Here is a 20,584-nt window from a genome sequence, read left to right as displayed (position 1 = left end):
CTTATTCTTTTCATACTGTTAGAGAACTATTAACGTTTAAATTAGTGATGAACAACTGCTTCTGGATGTGAATTGCAAGTGAACTTCATATTTTTCTAGTGGCTTCAGGCACTTTTCTCTTGTGGCATTGCAGGCTTTAAGCCTGCCAAGTACCAACATATTCCATTTCCTGTAGAGACTAGTTACTAAAATAATATATGCTAATCATATGCAAACTACTGATACATTGTTTATCATCATCTTTTTACTGACCAAATTTAGTTTTAACATTGTTGCAAATATTGACTTAACTAATAGTTGCATAATAAGAACACAGCAGAAAACAAGAAAATAAAATTATATTTGCAAAGCCCCGGGGACTGTAAATTATGACCTCACCGATCATATGGAGACTGTAAGTTGCTCATGACTAGTTTAGATCATGCTAAACTTAGTTTGAAATGTTTCTCTCTTACTCTCATAAATTTTATGAAACTATAAAATTTCATACTTATTATAACAAGCTAAAATAAAAATAGCTTTATGTTTACAATATAATCCACACTCAGCAGAGAGATATAACAATTGTACTATAGCACCTAATGTTTGCTGTGAAAAATTATTTATTCAACTGTTTTTGCAAATGTTTTCAACCTATTTCTATATGCCATCTTTAGGGTTGGAACTGAAAATATAAATTGTTAAAAAAACCATTTTTTTCAAGTGCATGAAATCTCTACTTCTCATTCTGGGAAAGTATTCATATAACTAATTTCTTTCTTTTGCACAGAAAATCCCAGTATCTTCACTCTTTGTTTGAAATTCTCACTTGTATCCCATTGTCTGTGCATAACATTAGCAGTTCTCTTTGTTTTCATTTATGCTAATTACTTTGCAAACCCTATTCCAAATGCAAGGGTAGTGATCCTGATAGCTCTGATAGGCCAAAGAAAAACTGTTAAGTGCCTAGTTTAGAAAAAAAAATTAAAATTTTACATTTAGAGAGAAAAGAAAAAGTCTGCTTTGGAAAATTTTTTAAAGTTGTTTTTATAATTTATGATATTATGCTATTTATTGTTAATATAGTGTTTATTTGTCTTATTTATACAAATAAATGTGTGACAGGATGTTAGTATAGGAAATAATTAAATTAATAACTACTTGGGTTCACTGTTTTATATGAATTAGTTAAAAAACACTTAAAACACTTATATTGGTTTCATATATATATATCAGGGTCCCATTATATTAAAATATTTAACTAAATAAATATAATTAAAGATAAGTATTATATATATTTTACATTTCATGGTAATCTAAAAATAAATTATANTCAGGCACTTGGCAATTTTTATCATCAAATTTTATTTAGTTGATACGTGTTGATATTATTTACACACGTTTCGGGCATTTATTGCCCCTCCTCAGCCAACTTTTTAATTTACAGGTTATCAAGATATTAAAACCACAAATTTCCATCGCCTATGTTTACTGAAAAACTGCAAGATTAAAGTGTGTTAAGGGCCAAGAAGTTTTTGTAATTCCATAACAACAAGTAAACATAGGCGATGGAAATTTGTGGTTTTAATATCTTGATAACCTGTAAATTAAAAAGTTGGCTGAGGAGGGGGAATAAATGCCCAAAACGTGTGTAAATAATATCAACATGTATCAACTAAATAAAATTTGATGATAAAAATTGCCAAGTGCCTGAAAATAAATACAATAATAATTTGTGTTTGAATTACTACGCACCTTAATTTTTAAGCAATTTTTTAAAAAAATAACATTTTTACCATTTTTACCGCCTAAATTCAATCCTTTTATACGGATTGAAGCAAACACTGATCCACCAATCAATGCTTAGTAGCACTATTGAACGTCCGCTGATCATACGATGGTCGCACGATGATCGCTGGCCAATCCGCTGTCGTGGATTTGTGTGCCATAATTTGTGTATATTTTTAAGTTTAGTTTAGTCTTTCTTTCTACCCTTTGTTCTATTGTTCTATTTCCTTCTAGAATTTTCTTCTCTAACCCTTTCCCCCTTGGGTGTTGATGACTACTTCAAGAACAAAAAGGAGGCCCTGAGGGCTAAGGTGTGGAGTAACGGACACTCTTAGTTAAGATGTCGATAGGAAAGGACATAAAAAAGTCGTGGTTCAGCAGTGATGGGAGACACGAAGAGGATCCAAACCATCGGAGAGTAACTCTATCATAGTTAAAATAGAATCATATAGTTCTATACAAGATACCGAGACAAGTTTGTAGACGAGAGACTATTTTTCCCCAAGAAAACCAAAATTGGCATTACACCCAATATTTCCACAAGGGCTGGGTACCCAACTTTCTACTAATCCTATTTTCTCGTATTTTTCTATATCTTTCTTCCATAATATTAAGATAGTTTTTAAGCCTTAGTTATAGTTAATTTTATTATCAGAATTATCAATACATTTTTTTTGTTTGTCACGAACCATGTGCTAATTATCATCTTCCAACATTTATTACCATCATAAGCTGTATTATTATAACTGTGTGACTGAGAGGGTTGGAATCCAAAAGAATCTTTTTCATTATACATGAAAATAAATATATTTTATATGTATTATCATAAAATTATTTCTTAATGGTAATACAGTATACTGTATCTATTATATTATGGTAATAATAATTTATTATCGTATGTATAACAGTGCAAAGTAAATGTTTAAATCAACTTTATTTACATTATTATGTCTAAGTGTACATCAATGTAATTAAAAATTTGAAAAAAATTTTATAAGAAATTTATATTTGTCTTAAGTTTCAATAATGGTGGCACTATCAGTTTTGATATATGAATAATGTTGATCAAAAGGCAACAAACGGTTAAACTAATGGTTAAACTAATGTATGCCAATTAAAAAGACAATACCAATATTCACTTATAAAAGTCAGTTATTTTAGATTGTAGGCATTTTTCACCTAAAAATTGTTTATCAATGTTATTTTCTAAATCATACACTTTGTTCATTACTTCCAATGAAGTTTTCCAAGATCTGTAAAACATTTTCAATAATGTTATTGCATTACATGCTTGATGGCACTTCATTTTATCTGTCTGATGTTTCATCTTCATCATCCTCATTATTTTCGTCTGAAGATTTAATTTGCTCAACAATATCTGCATCTTTATGAAATAACATGAGTAACTATGCAGACTAACTGATCGTCACGTCATTTAAAGATGTGGTGAATCTCACCCCACCGAGGTGCTGAGAGGGAGTACCAACCATAGTTGTTCTAGGAAGTGGACTCTGATTCTAGGGACTAAACACGTAGTATATTTGTTAAATAAAATTCATAATCTAATTTTGTAAATCTGGGAGTGCTTTAAATATGACATTAAAACAGGGTTTCATACTATATAATGTTATTATCTAGTATAGTAAAATCATAGGACTGATAAAAATTTGACATTATATTAGGATTGTTGTTACATCCGATTATAATTGGGTTAAACTATATTTTTATGTCTTATTTTGCCAGTGTATGTACTTTTGCATGAACTTTCACACTGCCATGGGGCTGCCAAACACATGTCAATGAATCACCTACGTATCAACTAAATAAAATTTGATGATAAAAATTGCCAAGTGTCTGAAAATAAATACAATAATAATTTGTGTTAAGCTCCTCAAGCTCTCTCTTTCATACAATCATCAATCAGAGAAGGAACCTTGTTTTTTTTATTATGTAAGCCAACTTTCCATTTCAAATAAATGAGAACGTTTTGTAAAGGTACCTTGCATCAAATTTTTCCCACACAACCACCCACCTACAGTTTTAAACCCCTTGTTCATCCTGACGTGAGTTTAAAGACATCTCCCTTTTGAGTTGACAAGCTCACACACACACAGAGAGAGAGAATTTTTCCCCATTTTTTTGTATACAGGGGGCCTTAAAATGTTCAAAATATCAAGATTTGCAGAAAATCCAGAAAGTGAAATTTGACACAACTACAAGACTCTCCTGTGTTATAAAAACCAGAAAACTAAAATGAATTTAATTTATAACCTCATACTCTAAAAGCAATCTGTATTCTTCTAACCAACAAGATAGCTTCAATAATGTACACATGGTATAAAAGTTTTTCTAAGGAGCAGATTGAAATAGCAATATTTTATCTGTTTATCACTATCTCATTACTTTCTGTGTATTTACACAAATGAACTGTTATGTGTTTTATCTTCATTAGCACACTGCTAACTTTAAATTGATCTAAAAAAATAATGTTTAGACCTCAAATACTTTTTGAGGTTAAAAAAAAAAACATGTTTGCAATTGAAATGAGACCATTGATGACCACAGATATAGTATATTTACAAAATTTACATTTTGAATTTTATGTAGTTATTTCCCATTTATCTAAATAAGCTGTGATAGTTACAAGGTCAAAGATTATATAGTTTTCATAGTTTGGAGTAGCGTTTTCATAGAGTTCATCCATGAAAACTCTATTCTGCATCTTCATAGAGTTTTGTCATGTTTTCATTAAATTAATTCATGGAACAAAAAGAACAGATTAATTTTGAATTTTTAGTTTCTGTTATACTTTACATATTTTTGTTTATTTACTATTTCTTATTAAAGATTTATTACAAATTTTAATAAAAATCAGTCTCTACAGTAAATCTAAGGAAAGTGTAAAGCATCAAACATAACATACTTGATATGGTGGCCACTTTGATTGCCCTTGTACATCTTTCCAAGAAGGAAGTTGTAATGTATTTGATTTCTTTGTTTCATCTTCTGCTACAATAATTGCATAACTTTTTATTGGTCCAAATATTTCAGAAAAGAAATTTTTTCGAAATCTAATTGTAATTGAAGTCGTGCTATGGCTTACTTCAATAGGAAAAATATGATTTTCTGGAGAAGGTGGAGCTGAAAAAAATTTGTTTTATAAGAAACACAAACAAATTTATATTATACATTTATGAATTTAATGATGTTATTTTACTAACCCCATATTGGTGTCTTGAATTCAATTTGTGATTTTACTCCAGGTCCTACTTTAGTATGTGCTTGGATCTATTAACATTTTGATTTTAAATTTAAATTTTAACACTAAAAATATAAGAATAGTTATTTGATATTACCTGAAATATATAAATTTTTCCTGGAATGAGATTATCAATTATCCCTCTTGTATCTGTTGAGTCAAATAATTCATGATGCAAAAGAGAAGAGCCCTAAATTTACAATTAAATTATTATAAATAAATCATAAGTTTACATAATACAATTTATTTTATAAAAATTAACAAAATAAAAAGTATCATAAACTGGGGTTACTTTGTGACTGCAGGATAAACTGAAATTACACTAGCACAACTTATTTTGAATATGGCAAGTTTATATCCATTTCAAAATTTATTTGCCAGTAAGATAAAAATAGCCTGTGCAGTGAAGTTACTTAATGCTAAAGCTGGAAAGTATTGGACATTATATTTTTTACTGTTGTTGTTCCTCCTAATAGCAAAAAAATCAAGTGATGTACAAATGGTGTAATAATTTTCGGATGTAAAAATAACTAAAACAGTTGATGTGTTAAAAGTATGTTTAAGTTAAAGTATTACTCTCCTTATAATTATCTATAAATACAATTAATTTTATTAATTGGTTTAGCTAGTGTAAGTTATAGAGGTAAATTTTGCACAATTGGGAGTTAATTTATGAACATGATAGCATATGAAGAATCTGATGAAAGTGTAGGAAATGAAACTGCAGAATTATGAAATGCAGACAGCAAAATAAAACATCCATATAAAGAAGATTAAACCTAGAAGACAGAAGGAAAAGGAATCATGTAATTATAATTTTTGAAGAGAGGTAGTACTCTGTAACTATAACAAAAGTGAAAAAAGATTAACTCTAAGCATGATATTGGTCAAAATTGGCCAATTGAAAAATTGTTAGACTAGTATTTCTATACAAGTTTCCCTTTATCCTGTAGGGTAAAAACAATTTAGTCATTAGCAACAGAAATAGAGTGAGTTTTCAGACCTTAAAAAGTTAACCTTGATTCCAATGCATTCCACTGTATTTATATATATGTTAGGCTAAACAACAAAAATGCTCATTGAGCAAAAAATCATCCACAACACATTGTGGCACTTGTAAAAACAGCTACAACACATTGTGACTAACTCAAAAAGACCACAAAGTGAAATTTGCATCATGGCTTTCATTACCTGGTATATTTGACCACTACACATTACAATGATTAAGAAAAGCCATAACGCATTCTGAATGTTAGCTGACGAAACCATAATAGTGCGTGATAATACAAATTTTTTGCAAAAAAAAATCAACCAAAGCCAACGATAATGGAGATATTAATGTATCGTTATCTTCCTAAGCGACCCTTTCACTACTAAAAATTTGCATATTTATGTTAAACCACTATAAAATAGTATGACATTTGATTGCTAATAACTATGATTAACACTTTTAGTGAATACTACAAATTTAATATATAGAGTTTGTATACTTTTAATGTATTTATTAACTGAATTTTATTAAAATTTATTAAAAGACACTCCAACAGTTTCCTTGTGAGTGATCAATCTAACACATTTTAAAAATTCTTTATTCTTCTACTGTACCAATTTAAATAATTTTTAAAATGTGTTATATTGGTCATTCAGTATGATAAACCCTTACATGAGATAACGTTTGTAGTTATATTAATCAAATACTACAATATGATATAATAGAACTGTTAGAAGTTTGAAATAATCTAATAACCTTAATCTTTGTTGTTGGTATTTTTTTTCCAAGCAACACTGGGCTCATCTGTATGTGTATATATATCTGAAAGTACAATACATTCTAAAATAATGATAAAATAGTACCTTAACATAATATGTTATCTTGAATCCAGTAATTATTCCATTTTGTTCATCTTCGGGAAGAATCCATCTCAATGTAACTTCATTAGGTTTAATATTGATAGTATCAAACTTGTGAGTTTTTCCAGGTACTATAACATATTTTAAATGGCTTAACATTTTGATTTTAAATGCAAAATGGAGAGACATATATTATGATAACGTACCAGATTCTTGAGTTTGATAAGTTTGAGAAATTGGACGACTACGTTTTATGGTTGAAGTATTATAACCGCTGATAACTGTTACCAAAAATGTATAATTATGATGAGGTTTCATATTTTTGTACGATATTTGCTCATTATTTGTAACATTTCTTATTAAATGTCCTTGATGATCTTGATATTCAACTTCATAACTATCTTTATCTCCCAAAGGTTCATCCCATCCTAGTGTTATTTCAGTATCTGTAATTCTAATTGGAAACACCTCCTTTATTGGTTCGGGATCTGGAAAATTAAAGGATTAAAAGAAAGTTATTAATTACTAAATATATTATTCAGAACCTGGTGTGTGTTTTGTTTGATATTGAAAAGTATTACAATTATGATTGCTATTGATTCTATTGCATACACCACAATTTGCATTGCTTTGCAATGTGGGATAATTTTCTGTTAAAAATTAAAAAATAACAGAACTTGCTTTCAGGAAATAGGAAAAGCCTGCATGAAATTTTTTTGTTTATAGCATAGTTTATATGGATTATTCCCAAAAAATTATACGTGTTTTGGAAATGCTGAGTCAAATTAGTCTAGAATCAATTAATTTTATGGAAGAAAACCTTTCAAACAGCCGTAGTCTGTAAACTGCACACGTGCGGGGCTGTGATTGGCTCATGTATTTAAGGATTCCTACAATGTGAAATTCTTATCAAGTGGAACGTATCTACTGCATTATAGGGGGTTGACTGTACTATAAATTTGCCAGACTCACGACAATAGATAACTGATTCACATCACACTAGTGTTGCCAAATATTAGTAGAGATGTAAACAAGGGTTGACCATTTGATCCATTCCTGATCAAACAATCTTTCCTTTCTTTGTTTTTAGTTAGAATATGTCTAGGTTCATCCAAAAATCACCTTACAATCTTTCTTTGAGCACAGTTTCCTTTACTTGGAGATGAGCCACTTTGGCAGGAGTGTCTAGAATCTGCCAGCTCTGGATGCTGGTCCCAATGATCAGATGGCTGCTGTCTGGGTCTAGACATAATCATACACAACACCTTTCAATGAAACTCTAGCTGCCTTCCAACTCAATTGAGAGATCTCGAAAAATTGTCTGGGAGGTGTCTTTGTCCCTTTGCTTTTAATGGGATTTCCAGTCCAATCTGGAGCAGGGTCAGTAGCTCATATTCAGGTCTGCCTCAGATGGGATCCCGGTATGATACGTCCCGCTATGCTGATCCCTCCAGAAAAACCATACCACCCAAGCAAAAGACAAAATTGCTTTGTCTCCACCAACCGTTAGGCCTACACAACATTAGTGTACATAGTGTTGACAGATTTTCAGAAGATCCCTAAAATATATCAAAAATTGCTAAATTCCTTTTTTAAATGCTATTGTCCCAATTAAGCATTTAAATTATGTAATATTTATTAGTTTGGTTTCTGTTCTTTGAGATTAGGCCCAAAAAAACAGCTTCCCCAATTAACTGGTGGCCCAATTAAACAGAATCAACTGTACATATAAATTTTTGGCTGTCCCTGGTGACAAAGTTTATTTTACTAAATATTTTTCATTTAATGCAACAGTTTCTAGTGAATTTAAAACAAGATGAGTAAGAAGGTTGTGGAAGGATTTTTATATAGACCCAGATTTCTTTGAGACATCAATTAACATATTTTACAACATAATATGCATGGGCATATAGGACACACCCTTATTTCAGCACATGGATGGATTAAACTTCTTTGAAGCAGTGGAAAAAATATAAGGACTGTTGACAGCCCCTATGAATGTAAAGGGACCAGTCCTATCGGCACTTCTGGCAATTTCCCAATGGCCCATTCACCCCTGGTCACTGAATCATATTAATTCATTAATTAACCTTTATTGTGCGACCATCCACCATAACATGTTAAGGTCATTTGATTTTAATTGAATTTTTAGATTAATCTAATTGAATTAATTCATGATTAATTCTAGTTTTCAACAATTTAAGCTTTGATTTGTTCTCCTGTTGATGGATTGACTTTGTTTTAAGCCAGGGCTTCTTAAACTTTTTTTATTCACGACCCCATTTATGATTGTGAGTTTTTTCGCGACCCCCCCCCCAAAAAATATAAAATCAAGATATACAGTATACAAATTTGCAAAAACAATAATGGTATACTACCACAGTTCACTCTTGTGTTACAATAGAGCAGTGACAACTGAATACACTGAAAAGCGACAATACTACACACTGTTCACACTACAATCAATGTTGCTGAATCGTCGTCTCGCTGCACCAGAAGTGACACAAAGCATGCCATTTTCAAACTCTCACAAATTATTTTCAATATTTTGCATTAAAATTGCGCGACCCCAAGATTTCGCTAAGCGACCCCAAATGGGGTCGCAACCCATAGTTTAAGAAGCCCTGTTTTAAGCAATAATTGTTGTTTTGTTACCTCCCCCAGGCCATAAATATTTTGGGAAAGACATCCCCTACCATTCTACAGCAATTAGATGCATTTATCTGTACAATTGGCTTAGAACAATCTAAGGAAAACTCCTTCTAAACTTTAATTGGCTATTTTCCGTTTTTACAGACATTAATTGTAAAATAGAAAGATAATGTTTATTATAAATTATCTCAAAGAAAACTTGTATTAACTTTGACCCGCAGATGACTCATCCACCCCCTCCCAAGAGTGCAATTAGAGATGTAGCGTAAATAATCTAAAATATGGTTAAAACTTCTCTCCCACTCTAGCTAGAACTGCTGCGGCTGAAATTTGTTTTGTTTAAAAAACATGTGTAAGTAACTAATGTAAAAAATTCATTGAATCTGTTTAAATTACTTATTTTTTTTTCTTGTTTTTTTTTTTTGTAAAATTTAAAATTTGATTATTATTTTAAATTTGTAACAATTGTAAACTGTAATATGTTTGTGATTAAAAACAGAAACAGATTGAATCTATTGCGATTTTCAAGCAAGATATTGCAATTTAAAAACAACACATTTTGTTTGTTTTTTTATTAATAGTTTGCACAAAAGGTATGAAAACAACAGAAAAGAAAACTTACACAGTCTTGCTTGTCTATGAATCGGAATACTCCTAATGTTATCACTAATTGTCCAGATACTAATATTATATAATCGACCAGGTTCCAGATCATGAAATTTAATCAGCCTGTTTGGATCATCAAAAGAGTTTTCTTTTGCAGGTACAGATTCATCATTCAGTTGTATTCTGTAACGATCAAACACTACATTTCGAGTAGGAGTTGGAGTGTATTTGATGCCCAGCGTTCTTGTTGTGTGTTCATCAGTTACAATATTGATCACAGAATCAATTACAGGTACTAAAATGAAAATTTTGAATTAATAAATTAAACTACTTTCTTTACACATAACAACTAAAATAAAAAATGAAATATTTTACTATTAATTTTTGGATCTTACATGTTCTTATCACTTTTTGATAACTTTTACTTTTCAAATTATGATTGACAGCATAAAAATGAAATTTATACAACTCTCCAGGCTTCAAATTGTATATGATAGTATTTATTTCATCTCCTTGTTTTGTGTCACTATTCAAAATCTACATAGAAAGTTAATATGTTAATAAAATATATTAAATACATTTAACTAAACCTTTAACTTTCAGTAACAAAAATTTTTAATGTAAAAAATTTTCATAGGGAAATGAACATAGGGTCTCAGGGGTGTACAATGTTCCTGTGAGGAACAGATCCAAAGATATATGTTATACATTAGGTCCACTAAGCATTTCATACACAAAAGGTTGCAGGTACATTGTTACATTTTCAATAAAAGACATACTACCACCCTGTCCATTTAACACCACTGAGACAGACGTGCAAGCCGATCTCCAGAATGCCATGTTAATTAAGCAATAATTTCAAACTGATCACGTCAGGGCTCTAGAAGCCTTGGAAATATACAAGGCTAATGTGACTGGCAACTGTATTTACTTTAAAGACGTAAAGCTTCCTATATGTTGGGCAATGCTTTTACAGTGGGTGATCGGTTAACGAACAAATCGGATAACAAACACTTTCGCGAAAGATTTTTATGATCGGACAACGAACACTTCACTGAACAAACACAAGATGAAGCGACGTAAAATAACGAATACCGATTGGTCTTCCTTTGCCTTCAGGCAACAATTTGAAAGTTTTCGGAGTGTGGGAGACGTTGACATCGACGTTCTATTCTGTATATGCTGATCAGATAGTATTCCCCCGAACTTTGAAACTCTCCCTTGTAATTCCAGCCTTTTATATTTCTGACAGAAACATTTCTTTTACGTTTTCTTCTGAAAATGCGGATTTATGACAATATCTGCTATTAAAAATCTTTTGAAGAAGTGGGAGGATGTCAGAACAACGGTCTCAAAATGGCATCCAAACCAGGCTGAGGTTAATAGGCCTAGGGATCTCTACAATTACAATGCTATTAATTACTTCTGAAAAATCATGAAGACAGAAAAGCAATCGACATTGGACAGATTCTTTAACCCCCACAAACGGAAAAAACATGACTAATAAAAATGCAAGACCATGTATATATGTATTTTTATTATTACATATGAATAAACTTAGTAAAAAAGTATATATTTTTTATTCTTTTGGGGTCTCCAGAACGAATTAATCAAATTCCCATAGAAACCTATGGTAAATCGATAATCGGTTAACAAACAATTCGGATAGCGAACAAAGTCTTGGAACGGATTATGTTCGTTAACCGATCACCCACTGTACAAAAAACCAGAAATTTCCAAAATAAATTATTATTATTTTATATTATTTTAATTCTTATATTTATTTCTTGTTTAATTTTATATTTATCACCGATTAATTTGTTGTTGTTTTACAACGTTATGTTTTTGTTTTAATTAATAAAAATATATTGAAAAAATTTTTGTTCTGTGCATTCCAATTTTGAAATACAGTTTATGACCTGATGCAGACCTTCGTTAAGGTCAAAAATGTTTGTCAGAAATTACATTAAAAATTTTTGTTACTGAAAGTTAAAGGTTAAATGTGTTTGTTAATTTGTTCCAGTACTGAGAAAGAGGTAATTTTATTAAATAATATATTTTATTTTATAAAATTAAATAACTCAAAATAAAAAAACTTTACTTATTCTTTTCATACTGTTAGAGAACTATTAACGTTTAAATTAGTGATGAACAACTGCTTCTGGATGTGAATTGCAAGTGAACTTCATATTTTTCTAGTGGCTTCAGGCACTTTTCTCTTGTGGCATTGCAGGCTTTAAGCCTGCCAAGTACCAACATATTCCATTTCCTGTAGAGACTAGTTACTAAAATAATATATGCTAATCATATGCAAACTACTGATACATTGTTTATCATCATCTTTTTACCGACCAAATTTAGTTTTAACATTGTTGCAAATATTGACTTAACTAATAGTTGCATAATAAGAACACAGCAGAAAACAAGAAAATAAAATTATATTTGCAAAGCCCCGGGGACTGTAAATTATGACCTCACCGATCATATGGAGACTGTAAGTTGCTCATGACTAGTTTAGATCATGCTAAACTTAGTTTGAAATGTTTCTCTCTTACTCTCATAAATTTTATGAAACTATAAAATTTCATACTTATTATAACAAGCTAAAATAAAAATAGCTTTATGTTTACAATATAATCCACACTCAGCAGAGAGATATAACAATTGTACTATAGCACCTAATGTTTGCTGTGAAAAATTATTTATTCAACTGTTTTTGCAAATGTTTTCAACCTATTTCTATATGCCATCTTTAGGGTTGGAACTGAAAATATAAATTGTTAAAAAAACCATTTTTTTCAAGTGCATGAAATCTCTACTTCTCATTCTGGGAAAGTATTCATATAACTAATTTCTTTCTTTTGCACAGAAAATCCCAGTATCTTCACTCTTTGTTTGAAATTCTCACTTGTATCCCATTGTCTGTGCATAACATTAGCAGTTCTCTTTGTTTTCATTTATGCTAATTACTTTGCAAACCCTATTCCAAATGCAAGGGTAGTGATCCTGATAGCTCTGATAGGCCAAAGAAAAACTGTTAAGTGCCTAGTTTAGAAAAAAAATTAAAATTTTACATTTAGAGAGAAAAGAAAAAGTCTGCTTTGGAAAATTTTTTAAAGTTGTTTTTATAATTTATGATATTATGCTATTTATTGTTAATATAGTGTTTATTTGTCTTATTTATACAAATAAATGTGTGACAGGATGTTAGTATAGGAAATAATTAAATTAATAACTACTTGGGTTCACTGTTTTATATGAATTAGTTAAAAAACACTTAAAACACTTATATTGGTTTCATATATATATATGGCAGAGTCCAATTATATTAAAATATTTAACTAAATAAATATAATTAAAGATAAGTATTATATATATTTTACATTTCATGGTAATCTAAAAATAAATTATATTTTAAAGACATTATAATTATGTAAAAAATTAAAATTTGTGTTCTATTTCAAATGCATAAAGTATAAGTATTGATATATATTTGCATAACAAGAAATAAATCTTACTTGTGATTTTTGTTCTGAATTATTTTTAACAGGTTGATAAAGTATTTCATAAAACTCTATTTCGCCTTCTGGAGGTGCCCATTTAAATGTTACATTATAAGCATCAATAATTGCTTTAACATTTTCAATTGAATTAGGATCTGAAAATAATATGATAAAATAATTAAAATACTATACTCAAAAAATTATACTCTTAATAGTGAACTCCTCAATAAAAATTTTGATTAAAAGTTAAATCATTCTTAGTTTTCATTGTATTATAACTGATTGGATGTAAAAACATTATACAAATGAAAGTTATAATAAAATCTCTACAAACATCAAAATTAAGCAACTTACATTTAATAACAAAACAAAAAATATGCTAAATTTGAGGTTACCAAAAATATATTTAATTCAGAATATTTTTGGCCTTAATTTAGATCATCTTCAGCTACTAGTAGAATAAACCAAAATTACTAAATTAAGTACACTTCTAACTCCAAAATTAACTATACATTACACGGTTAACCTATTAGCTATGGCTATAATTAAAAGAGCTTATCACACCAAGATGAGAAGGAATACAATCACTAAATGACCAAATACAAATCACTCACATATAGCTTCAATTAATATAGGGAATATGTTTTGGGTACTCAAATCTCTCATTGGCCCATTAAAGGTTAGACATATAGTATTAAACACAATAAACATCTAAAATATTGTAACAAGCACAGTTTAAAAATTGAAAATATCACAAATGATACAGTGCCTTGTGTACACAACTGTAGTCCATCAGAAACTGACAAATATTTCTTCATTTAAAAATTACAAATTTGAATTGAGAAAAAATAAAAACTTTTACAATATTCAGATTTGAGTTAATACTATATAATAAAATTAATGAAGAAGATATATTTTGCCAATGTTAAAGGGTTGCTTCAAATGATAACAAATGCAAAGTAAAAAGAAATAAAGAAAAAAACTAAAAGAAAAATATGCTAATTGAAATTAATATTGAAAATAAATTAAAAATGACCAATTTAGCTTTTATAAGATCAACAAAGAGGAAGGGGGAGGGAAAAAAAGAATCACACTTTGATACTAACAAAACCTACACATGTCTGGGACTGCCCATAAATAATGTCACATCTCATGGGATAGAGCAGGGGTCAACAATCTATGGCATGCAGGACAATTTTCAGTGGCACTCTGAATGAATAGAAATGTAGTAAAAATTATTTTATTTATTAATTACACATTTAAATAGAAGTCATAGTTCAGCAAAGGCCGTGGTACATTAAAAACAAATCTCTTGTTTGTATATTTCTATTACAGAGTATGCATTTATGCTCAATGTTGTCATCTACGTGTTATGCAAGTGCTTTACATGTAAGAACATAATTCAATTAACAACTTAACTACAAAATTATACATTTTTGAAATCTGTTATAACCAGACTAATTTTGATAACATATATAATAAACTTGGTAGAACCACATTGGTACTTGGAATAACACTATAACTTATGTTTGGCACAACACTGTTGAAAGGTTGCCGACCCCTGGGATAGGGGAATACTATAGTTCAGAATGTGACACAATGTGACAAAGGGAAGAGAATGATCCTTGTTATATCATGTTTCACATTTAACTTTTAATCTATTTAATTCTTGTATATTTTACAAAGTGGTGCTTTTGCCTGATTACAAAGTAAAATAGTACAACTTTAGATGTAGTAAATATTATGCTAGTCAATGTTTTCAGCATCATTTCAACCATCTTCAGGATATCACAAACCAGAATAATGAAACATTTCTTGTATATTGTGACTCTGAACAGAGTACAAGCCTTCACTGAATGTATCAAAAATATGTTTTTATACAGTGAAGCATCGATTATCCGATTCAATTGGGGACTGGGATTGGTTGGATAACTGAATAAACGGATAACCGAAAAATATGAAAAAATACATTATTAGTATAGCATATTACTATGTCTCATGTAATTAGTATATTATTATATTGCTATTAACCTATTTCGCGTTGAAGTTTCATCACCCTACCTATCCTCTCTGATATTCAGGATGGGGCTACTCACTATATTTTTTACTGCCCAATGCTTGAGGCTGAACAGCTACAACTTAAAACCATTATTAACTCTAGAGTCATCCAATGGCCATACAGCCTCAACGATCTGATTAATGACCAGACTACCTACACCTACTTTGCCCAGCTGGGTCACCCAGTACTACAATCTCGTCGATCATCATTCCTCCACTACTTTTCCTTGATCCTCATCGCTTGGGCTACACCCCATCATCTACATTCTGAACTTGTTCTTCCTGTGCTGACATGCTTTCCTCCGTCAACCCTTTAGGCATAGCCTTGCCGGTACCTGGTAATGTACATAATAATTTTCTTGTATTGTATTTTACTATATTGTAGTTTTTTGTATCTCCTAATTATATAAATTTGTCCTGATTTAATACAGATTTTATGTACAAAATTCTTTATTTTATGTATTTAATATACCTTGTATCTTATGCTATCTACAACTCTATCGATTGTACAATTAATTTGATATTTTAACCAACAATGCATACTTTGTATCCTGCACTATATTTTATGATACTACTTTCTCTGTATAATCAATTTATTTGTAACACTTGTATTTTATGTATTTTGTATTTTTTATCATATTTGTATTTTTTGTATTAGCGCTTGTTACCGGTTGTGCTCTATGCAGTACTGGTGTTGTATTTCTTTTGTACGGCAATAAAAATTGAACTGAATTGAATTGAATTGCTTGACATCCTATAACAAATTGAAAGATGAGAAAAACCCCAAGCAATCAACCTATATTGGGCATGTCTACAAGGATTGTCTCCAGTGGTGAGAGGGCTTGGACTAAAATTAATGAAATTGTGACTGAAAAATTTAGACACTCATGAAATCTTTGTAAGCAACAAACACAATTTAATTATGAATGTGCTTGGTCATTTTTAAAGACAAATTTTTTTAAAGTATTGAAAATAAAAATCACATATGCTATTTGGAAGCTCTATACATTTTCCATCAATTATAACAATATTAATGCCCTCTTGGTGGCATGGAGGGTCTACAAGTTGGATGGAGATAAAGCCATTGCTATTATAACATTATAAAATAATGATAGCTTACACAAGTATGAAAACAATCAGTTAAGAAATTCAGTTGGATGATGCTAAGAGTGAACATCATCAAAGTGAGATTCTTAATTAACTGATTATAAAACAAAGATTTTAATAAAATAAAAATTTATCCCAATTGATATGTTTAATTTCTAGATAATTTTGATATTGAAATTAATATTTATCAAGAAATATTATTTACATAAAGTCTGTTTCAATTTTATCGGAACACTTTCACTGTGACCACTTGCAGATGTCACTTCAATTTCATATTCTTCTCCAGCTGTCAAATTTTTTATTTCATATCTCGTAGTATTAGTCTGTTCTGAAAAACAAATTATTATTTTGAGTTCATAGTAATGAAAATAAAATAAAATTAATTTTATTTTTTATATCACTAATCTTACTGTTTAAATAAATATTTACATATGTAAAATATAAATAAATATTTTCCTAATAGAAATATCAAATGACATCATTTGACAAATAAAATGATGCAAAATTATAGGAATACAGTAGATATAAGATGATATCAGTGGACTTGTTAATACAACATTAAAAATCAATTCATTTATAGATCTATTCAAATCATTTAATTTTAGATGTTACGGATTAAAACATTTCAAATGCTTTGGTTTATATCCAACGATTACTGGAAATGGTGCCTAATGCCTCCCTCTAGTGACAAATTATTTAGAAATTAATTTAAAATAATCACAGAAAAAACGACCTGATGTAATCCAGTTTGGCTTATTAATAATATATCAGTTTAGAGATGTTTGTATAACTTCATATCATTTAACATCTATATATATGAGTTAGAAACAGCTGAAATAATATGAGATCAGTTCCAATCATTTAACATCATGTTTTTACATACTGTTGGGTCCATTCCATAAGATCCTATGTCACTATAAAAGTGAAAAATTAAGTTTTTGGGCTTTTGTTTCAGCAAAATTTTAAATTAATTCATTTACATCAATTGTACATGAAATAAATGCCCTAAAGATGATACTACTAGACTAGTCAATCATTCCTGAGCCATCATACCGCAAGTACACGATTTCAAGTTTTAATTTTGAAAAACTTATTTTTGAACTTACTACCAATACTGGCAATGCACAAAAATTCTCAGAGCAATAAACACATTTGGAACACTATTTTCTACATTATTTTTGCATATGTATGACAGGACATCTAATGAAGTACTTTCTGGAATTTGCCTTGCTATTATTTCTGAGAATCTGTACAAATAAATTAAATTAATATTAAAGTGCATTTATTTATAATATTCAAATAATATTTATTTTAGCATTAAATTAAACAGTACTTTGCTAGAATTAAAAAATCAAAAAGATTTAATGATCTATCTTGTCTTCATTTATGTATAAGGCTGGCACCCCCATATCTTGATGCCCCTAGGCCAGGAGTTGGCAACCTTTTTTCATAAAGAGCCATTTTTTAAATTATATTTACCAAAATAATACTTACGAAGCCACAAGTCAGCAACTTGAATTATGAAATACAGGTAGTCCTCAGTTTATGCCTGTTCAATTTACATTGATTCACAATAATGCCGCTGCACAATTTGCCATTTCTCTGTGTAATTCCCCAATTTTCTCTATGCTAGATGCTAGACAGATTTTCGTTTCAGTGTTGACATATTTACTGAGCCGTGACATTGTACATTGGTTAAAATAAAGATTTTTATTAAATATCTCTATTTTCTCTGTTTAATATTAATGGGTATGTATACATTTGCATTAAATTAATATTAAAATACTGAATGTTTAGGTACCCACAAGTCAAGTTATTAAACTTAATAGTCTAATAAATGACATCCAAATCCAGAGCACTAATGAATGCAAATAGTTTGTATCCCATATCAGTTTGTTCAGGCACCTTACGACACAGTAGCACTTCCGGTGAGCATAAACTATCATTAGTGAGACGAAATCTACTTGTTGTCGGTCAGACAATATCTAACTCTTCTTAGGAAGACAAAACCAACTTCAATTTCCAGCCCAAACTGACATTATATATGAGCTATGGCAGCCGGTGGCCGACCAATCAGCATCTCCGCTTGTCTGTAGCTCTATGTTGGGTTAGCTTATCCTTTTANTTCATGGCAATCGTACTATGCCACAAACCTTCGCCGGAGTATATTAAACAACTTCCCAAAGTTTCATGGCAATCGGATAAACGGTGTGGTAATGCATGAAGGACATAGGACACACAGACACACAGACAGACATACATTCATTTTTATATATATAGATCTCTATTTTCTCTGTTTAATATTAATGGGTATGTATACATTTGCATTAAATTAATATTAAAATACTGAATGTTTAGGTACCCACGAGTCAAGTTATTAAACTTAATAGTCCAATAAACGGCATCCAAATCCAGAGCACTAATGAATGCGAATAGTTTGTATCCCATATCAGTTTGTTCAGGCACCTTACGACACAGTAGCACTTCCGGTGATCACAAACTATCATTAGTGAGACGAAATCTACTTCTTGTCGGTCAGACAATATCTAACTCTTCTTAGGAAGACAAAACCAACTTCAATTTCCAGCCCAAACTGACATTATATATGAGCTATGGCGGCCGGTGGCCGACCAATCAGCATCTCCGCTTGTCTGTAGCTCTATGTCGGGTTAGCTTATCCTTTTAACTATGGAAAGTTTGAGGGATAAACTTTGTGAGTTAGACAACAATTGGGAGCGAAGTGGAAATGTAAAAAGGAGCATCATCGCATCCATTCGACTATATTCCGAAATTCTTAATGAAAGAAAACAAAAATCTAAACAATTAAAGATGGATACTTTTCTTCGAAAAATGTAAGAGATCCGAAACTTTGAAATATCAGTTGTTTTTCTTAAGATTTTATAATAAAAACATTTCACTTTATTTTATCATAAAATATATTTTAAAAACCAAATTTATAATATATGTATTTTGTATTATATTGTATTAATAAACAAAATTATTTGCTCATTTTTTACTTATGTAGAACCTAACCCTATACCTCACTGTAAATATGGATTCATTTTATGCCAATTCAATTTGCGCCAGCTTTTGTAGGAACGGAACTGCGGCATAAACCGAGGGCTACATGTATACATTTTTGAAAACTGAGCCTAAATTTTTTTTATTTTTGTTAAAATGGATTCATTTGTGCTTTGTTTAAAGATGCTGTAATAAAATACACTACAATTCAATTATTTATTATCAATATTACAATAGTTGTAATTGCTTGCACCAGACCTGAATATGTCTTTTTAGTTATTAGTTTTTTGTCCAGTCATTCTGTCTCTTGAGAAACATATATATATTATAATTTATACATACAAAAGACAGTATATAAATATATATAAAATACAGTGGAATATATATAAATTATATATTCCACTGTATATATATTTATATTAAAAAATTATCATTATTATTAAATAAAAACTTCAAAGTTTATCAAAATTTTTGTGTTCCTACCTGAATTACTCCAAATATAAGAATTTGAAGGATGATATCTGATAATAAAATAGTTTACTAATGATTCTGATGGAAAATCCCATGACAGATACATAGAAGAATTGTCAAATGAAATAACTTTTACATTTTCTGGTGCTTTTGGAGCTGAAAGAAAATATAAATAAGATTAATTACCTTTGAAAACTTCAAAACTATTAAATATAATTTAATACAAAAATTAAATGAAGCAAAAATTTAAATTATAAATTAAATTATTCTATTAAAACAAATATATATA

The 20,584-nt window shown here is 29.8% G+C and overlaps 1 protein-coding gene across 1 annotated transcript in view; it reads right to left on the bottom strand.

Moving 5' to 3' along the window:
* Positions 1 to 4,623: 4,623 nt before the first annotated feature.
* The window catches only part of LOC111641871 (tyrosine-protein phosphatase 10D-like), an 87,530-nt gene continuing 71,569 nt past the window's right edge, over positions 4,624 to 20,584 (bottom strand). The window contains exons 10-19 of the mRNA XM_023388124.1: positions 20,308 to 20,451; positions 17,009 to 17,131; positions 13,654 to 13,793; positions 10,531 to 10,672; positions 10,152 to 10,430; positions 7,084 to 7,365; positions 6,881 to 7,008; positions 5,124 to 5,216; positions 4,989 to 5,055; positions 4,624 to 4,908 (exon numbers count right to left, since the gene is read on the bottom strand). Coding sequence (XP_023243892.1) covers positions 4,676 to 4,908; positions 4,989 to 5,055; positions 5,124 to 5,216; positions 6,881 to 7,008; positions 7,084 to 7,365; positions 10,152 to 10,430; positions 10,531 to 10,672; positions 13,654 to 13,793; positions 17,009 to 17,131; positions 20,308 to 20,451 — 1,631 coding nt within the window. The 3' untranslated portion in view covers positions 4,624 to 4,675. The remainder of the gene's footprint in view (positions 4,909 to 4,988; positions 5,056 to 5,123; positions 5,217 to 6,880; positions 7,009 to 7,083; positions 7,366 to 10,151; positions 10,431 to 10,530; positions 10,673 to 13,653; positions 13,794 to 17,008; positions 17,132 to 20,307; positions 20,452 to 20,584) is intronic.

Source organism: Centruroides sculpturatus, unplaced genomic scaffold, assembly GCF_000671375.1.
Source record: "Centruroides sculpturatus isolate CEXI.00-Female unplaced genomic scaffold, Cexi_2.0 scaffold1606, whole genome shotgun sequence".
NCBI classification, from domain to species: domain Eukaryota; kingdom Metazoa; phylum Arthropoda; class Arachnida; order Scorpiones; family Buthidae; genus Centruroides; species Centruroides sculpturatus.
The sequence above is the reverse complement of the archived record's forward strand: the minus strand, read 5'-3'. Positions and strand labels throughout refer to the sequence as shown.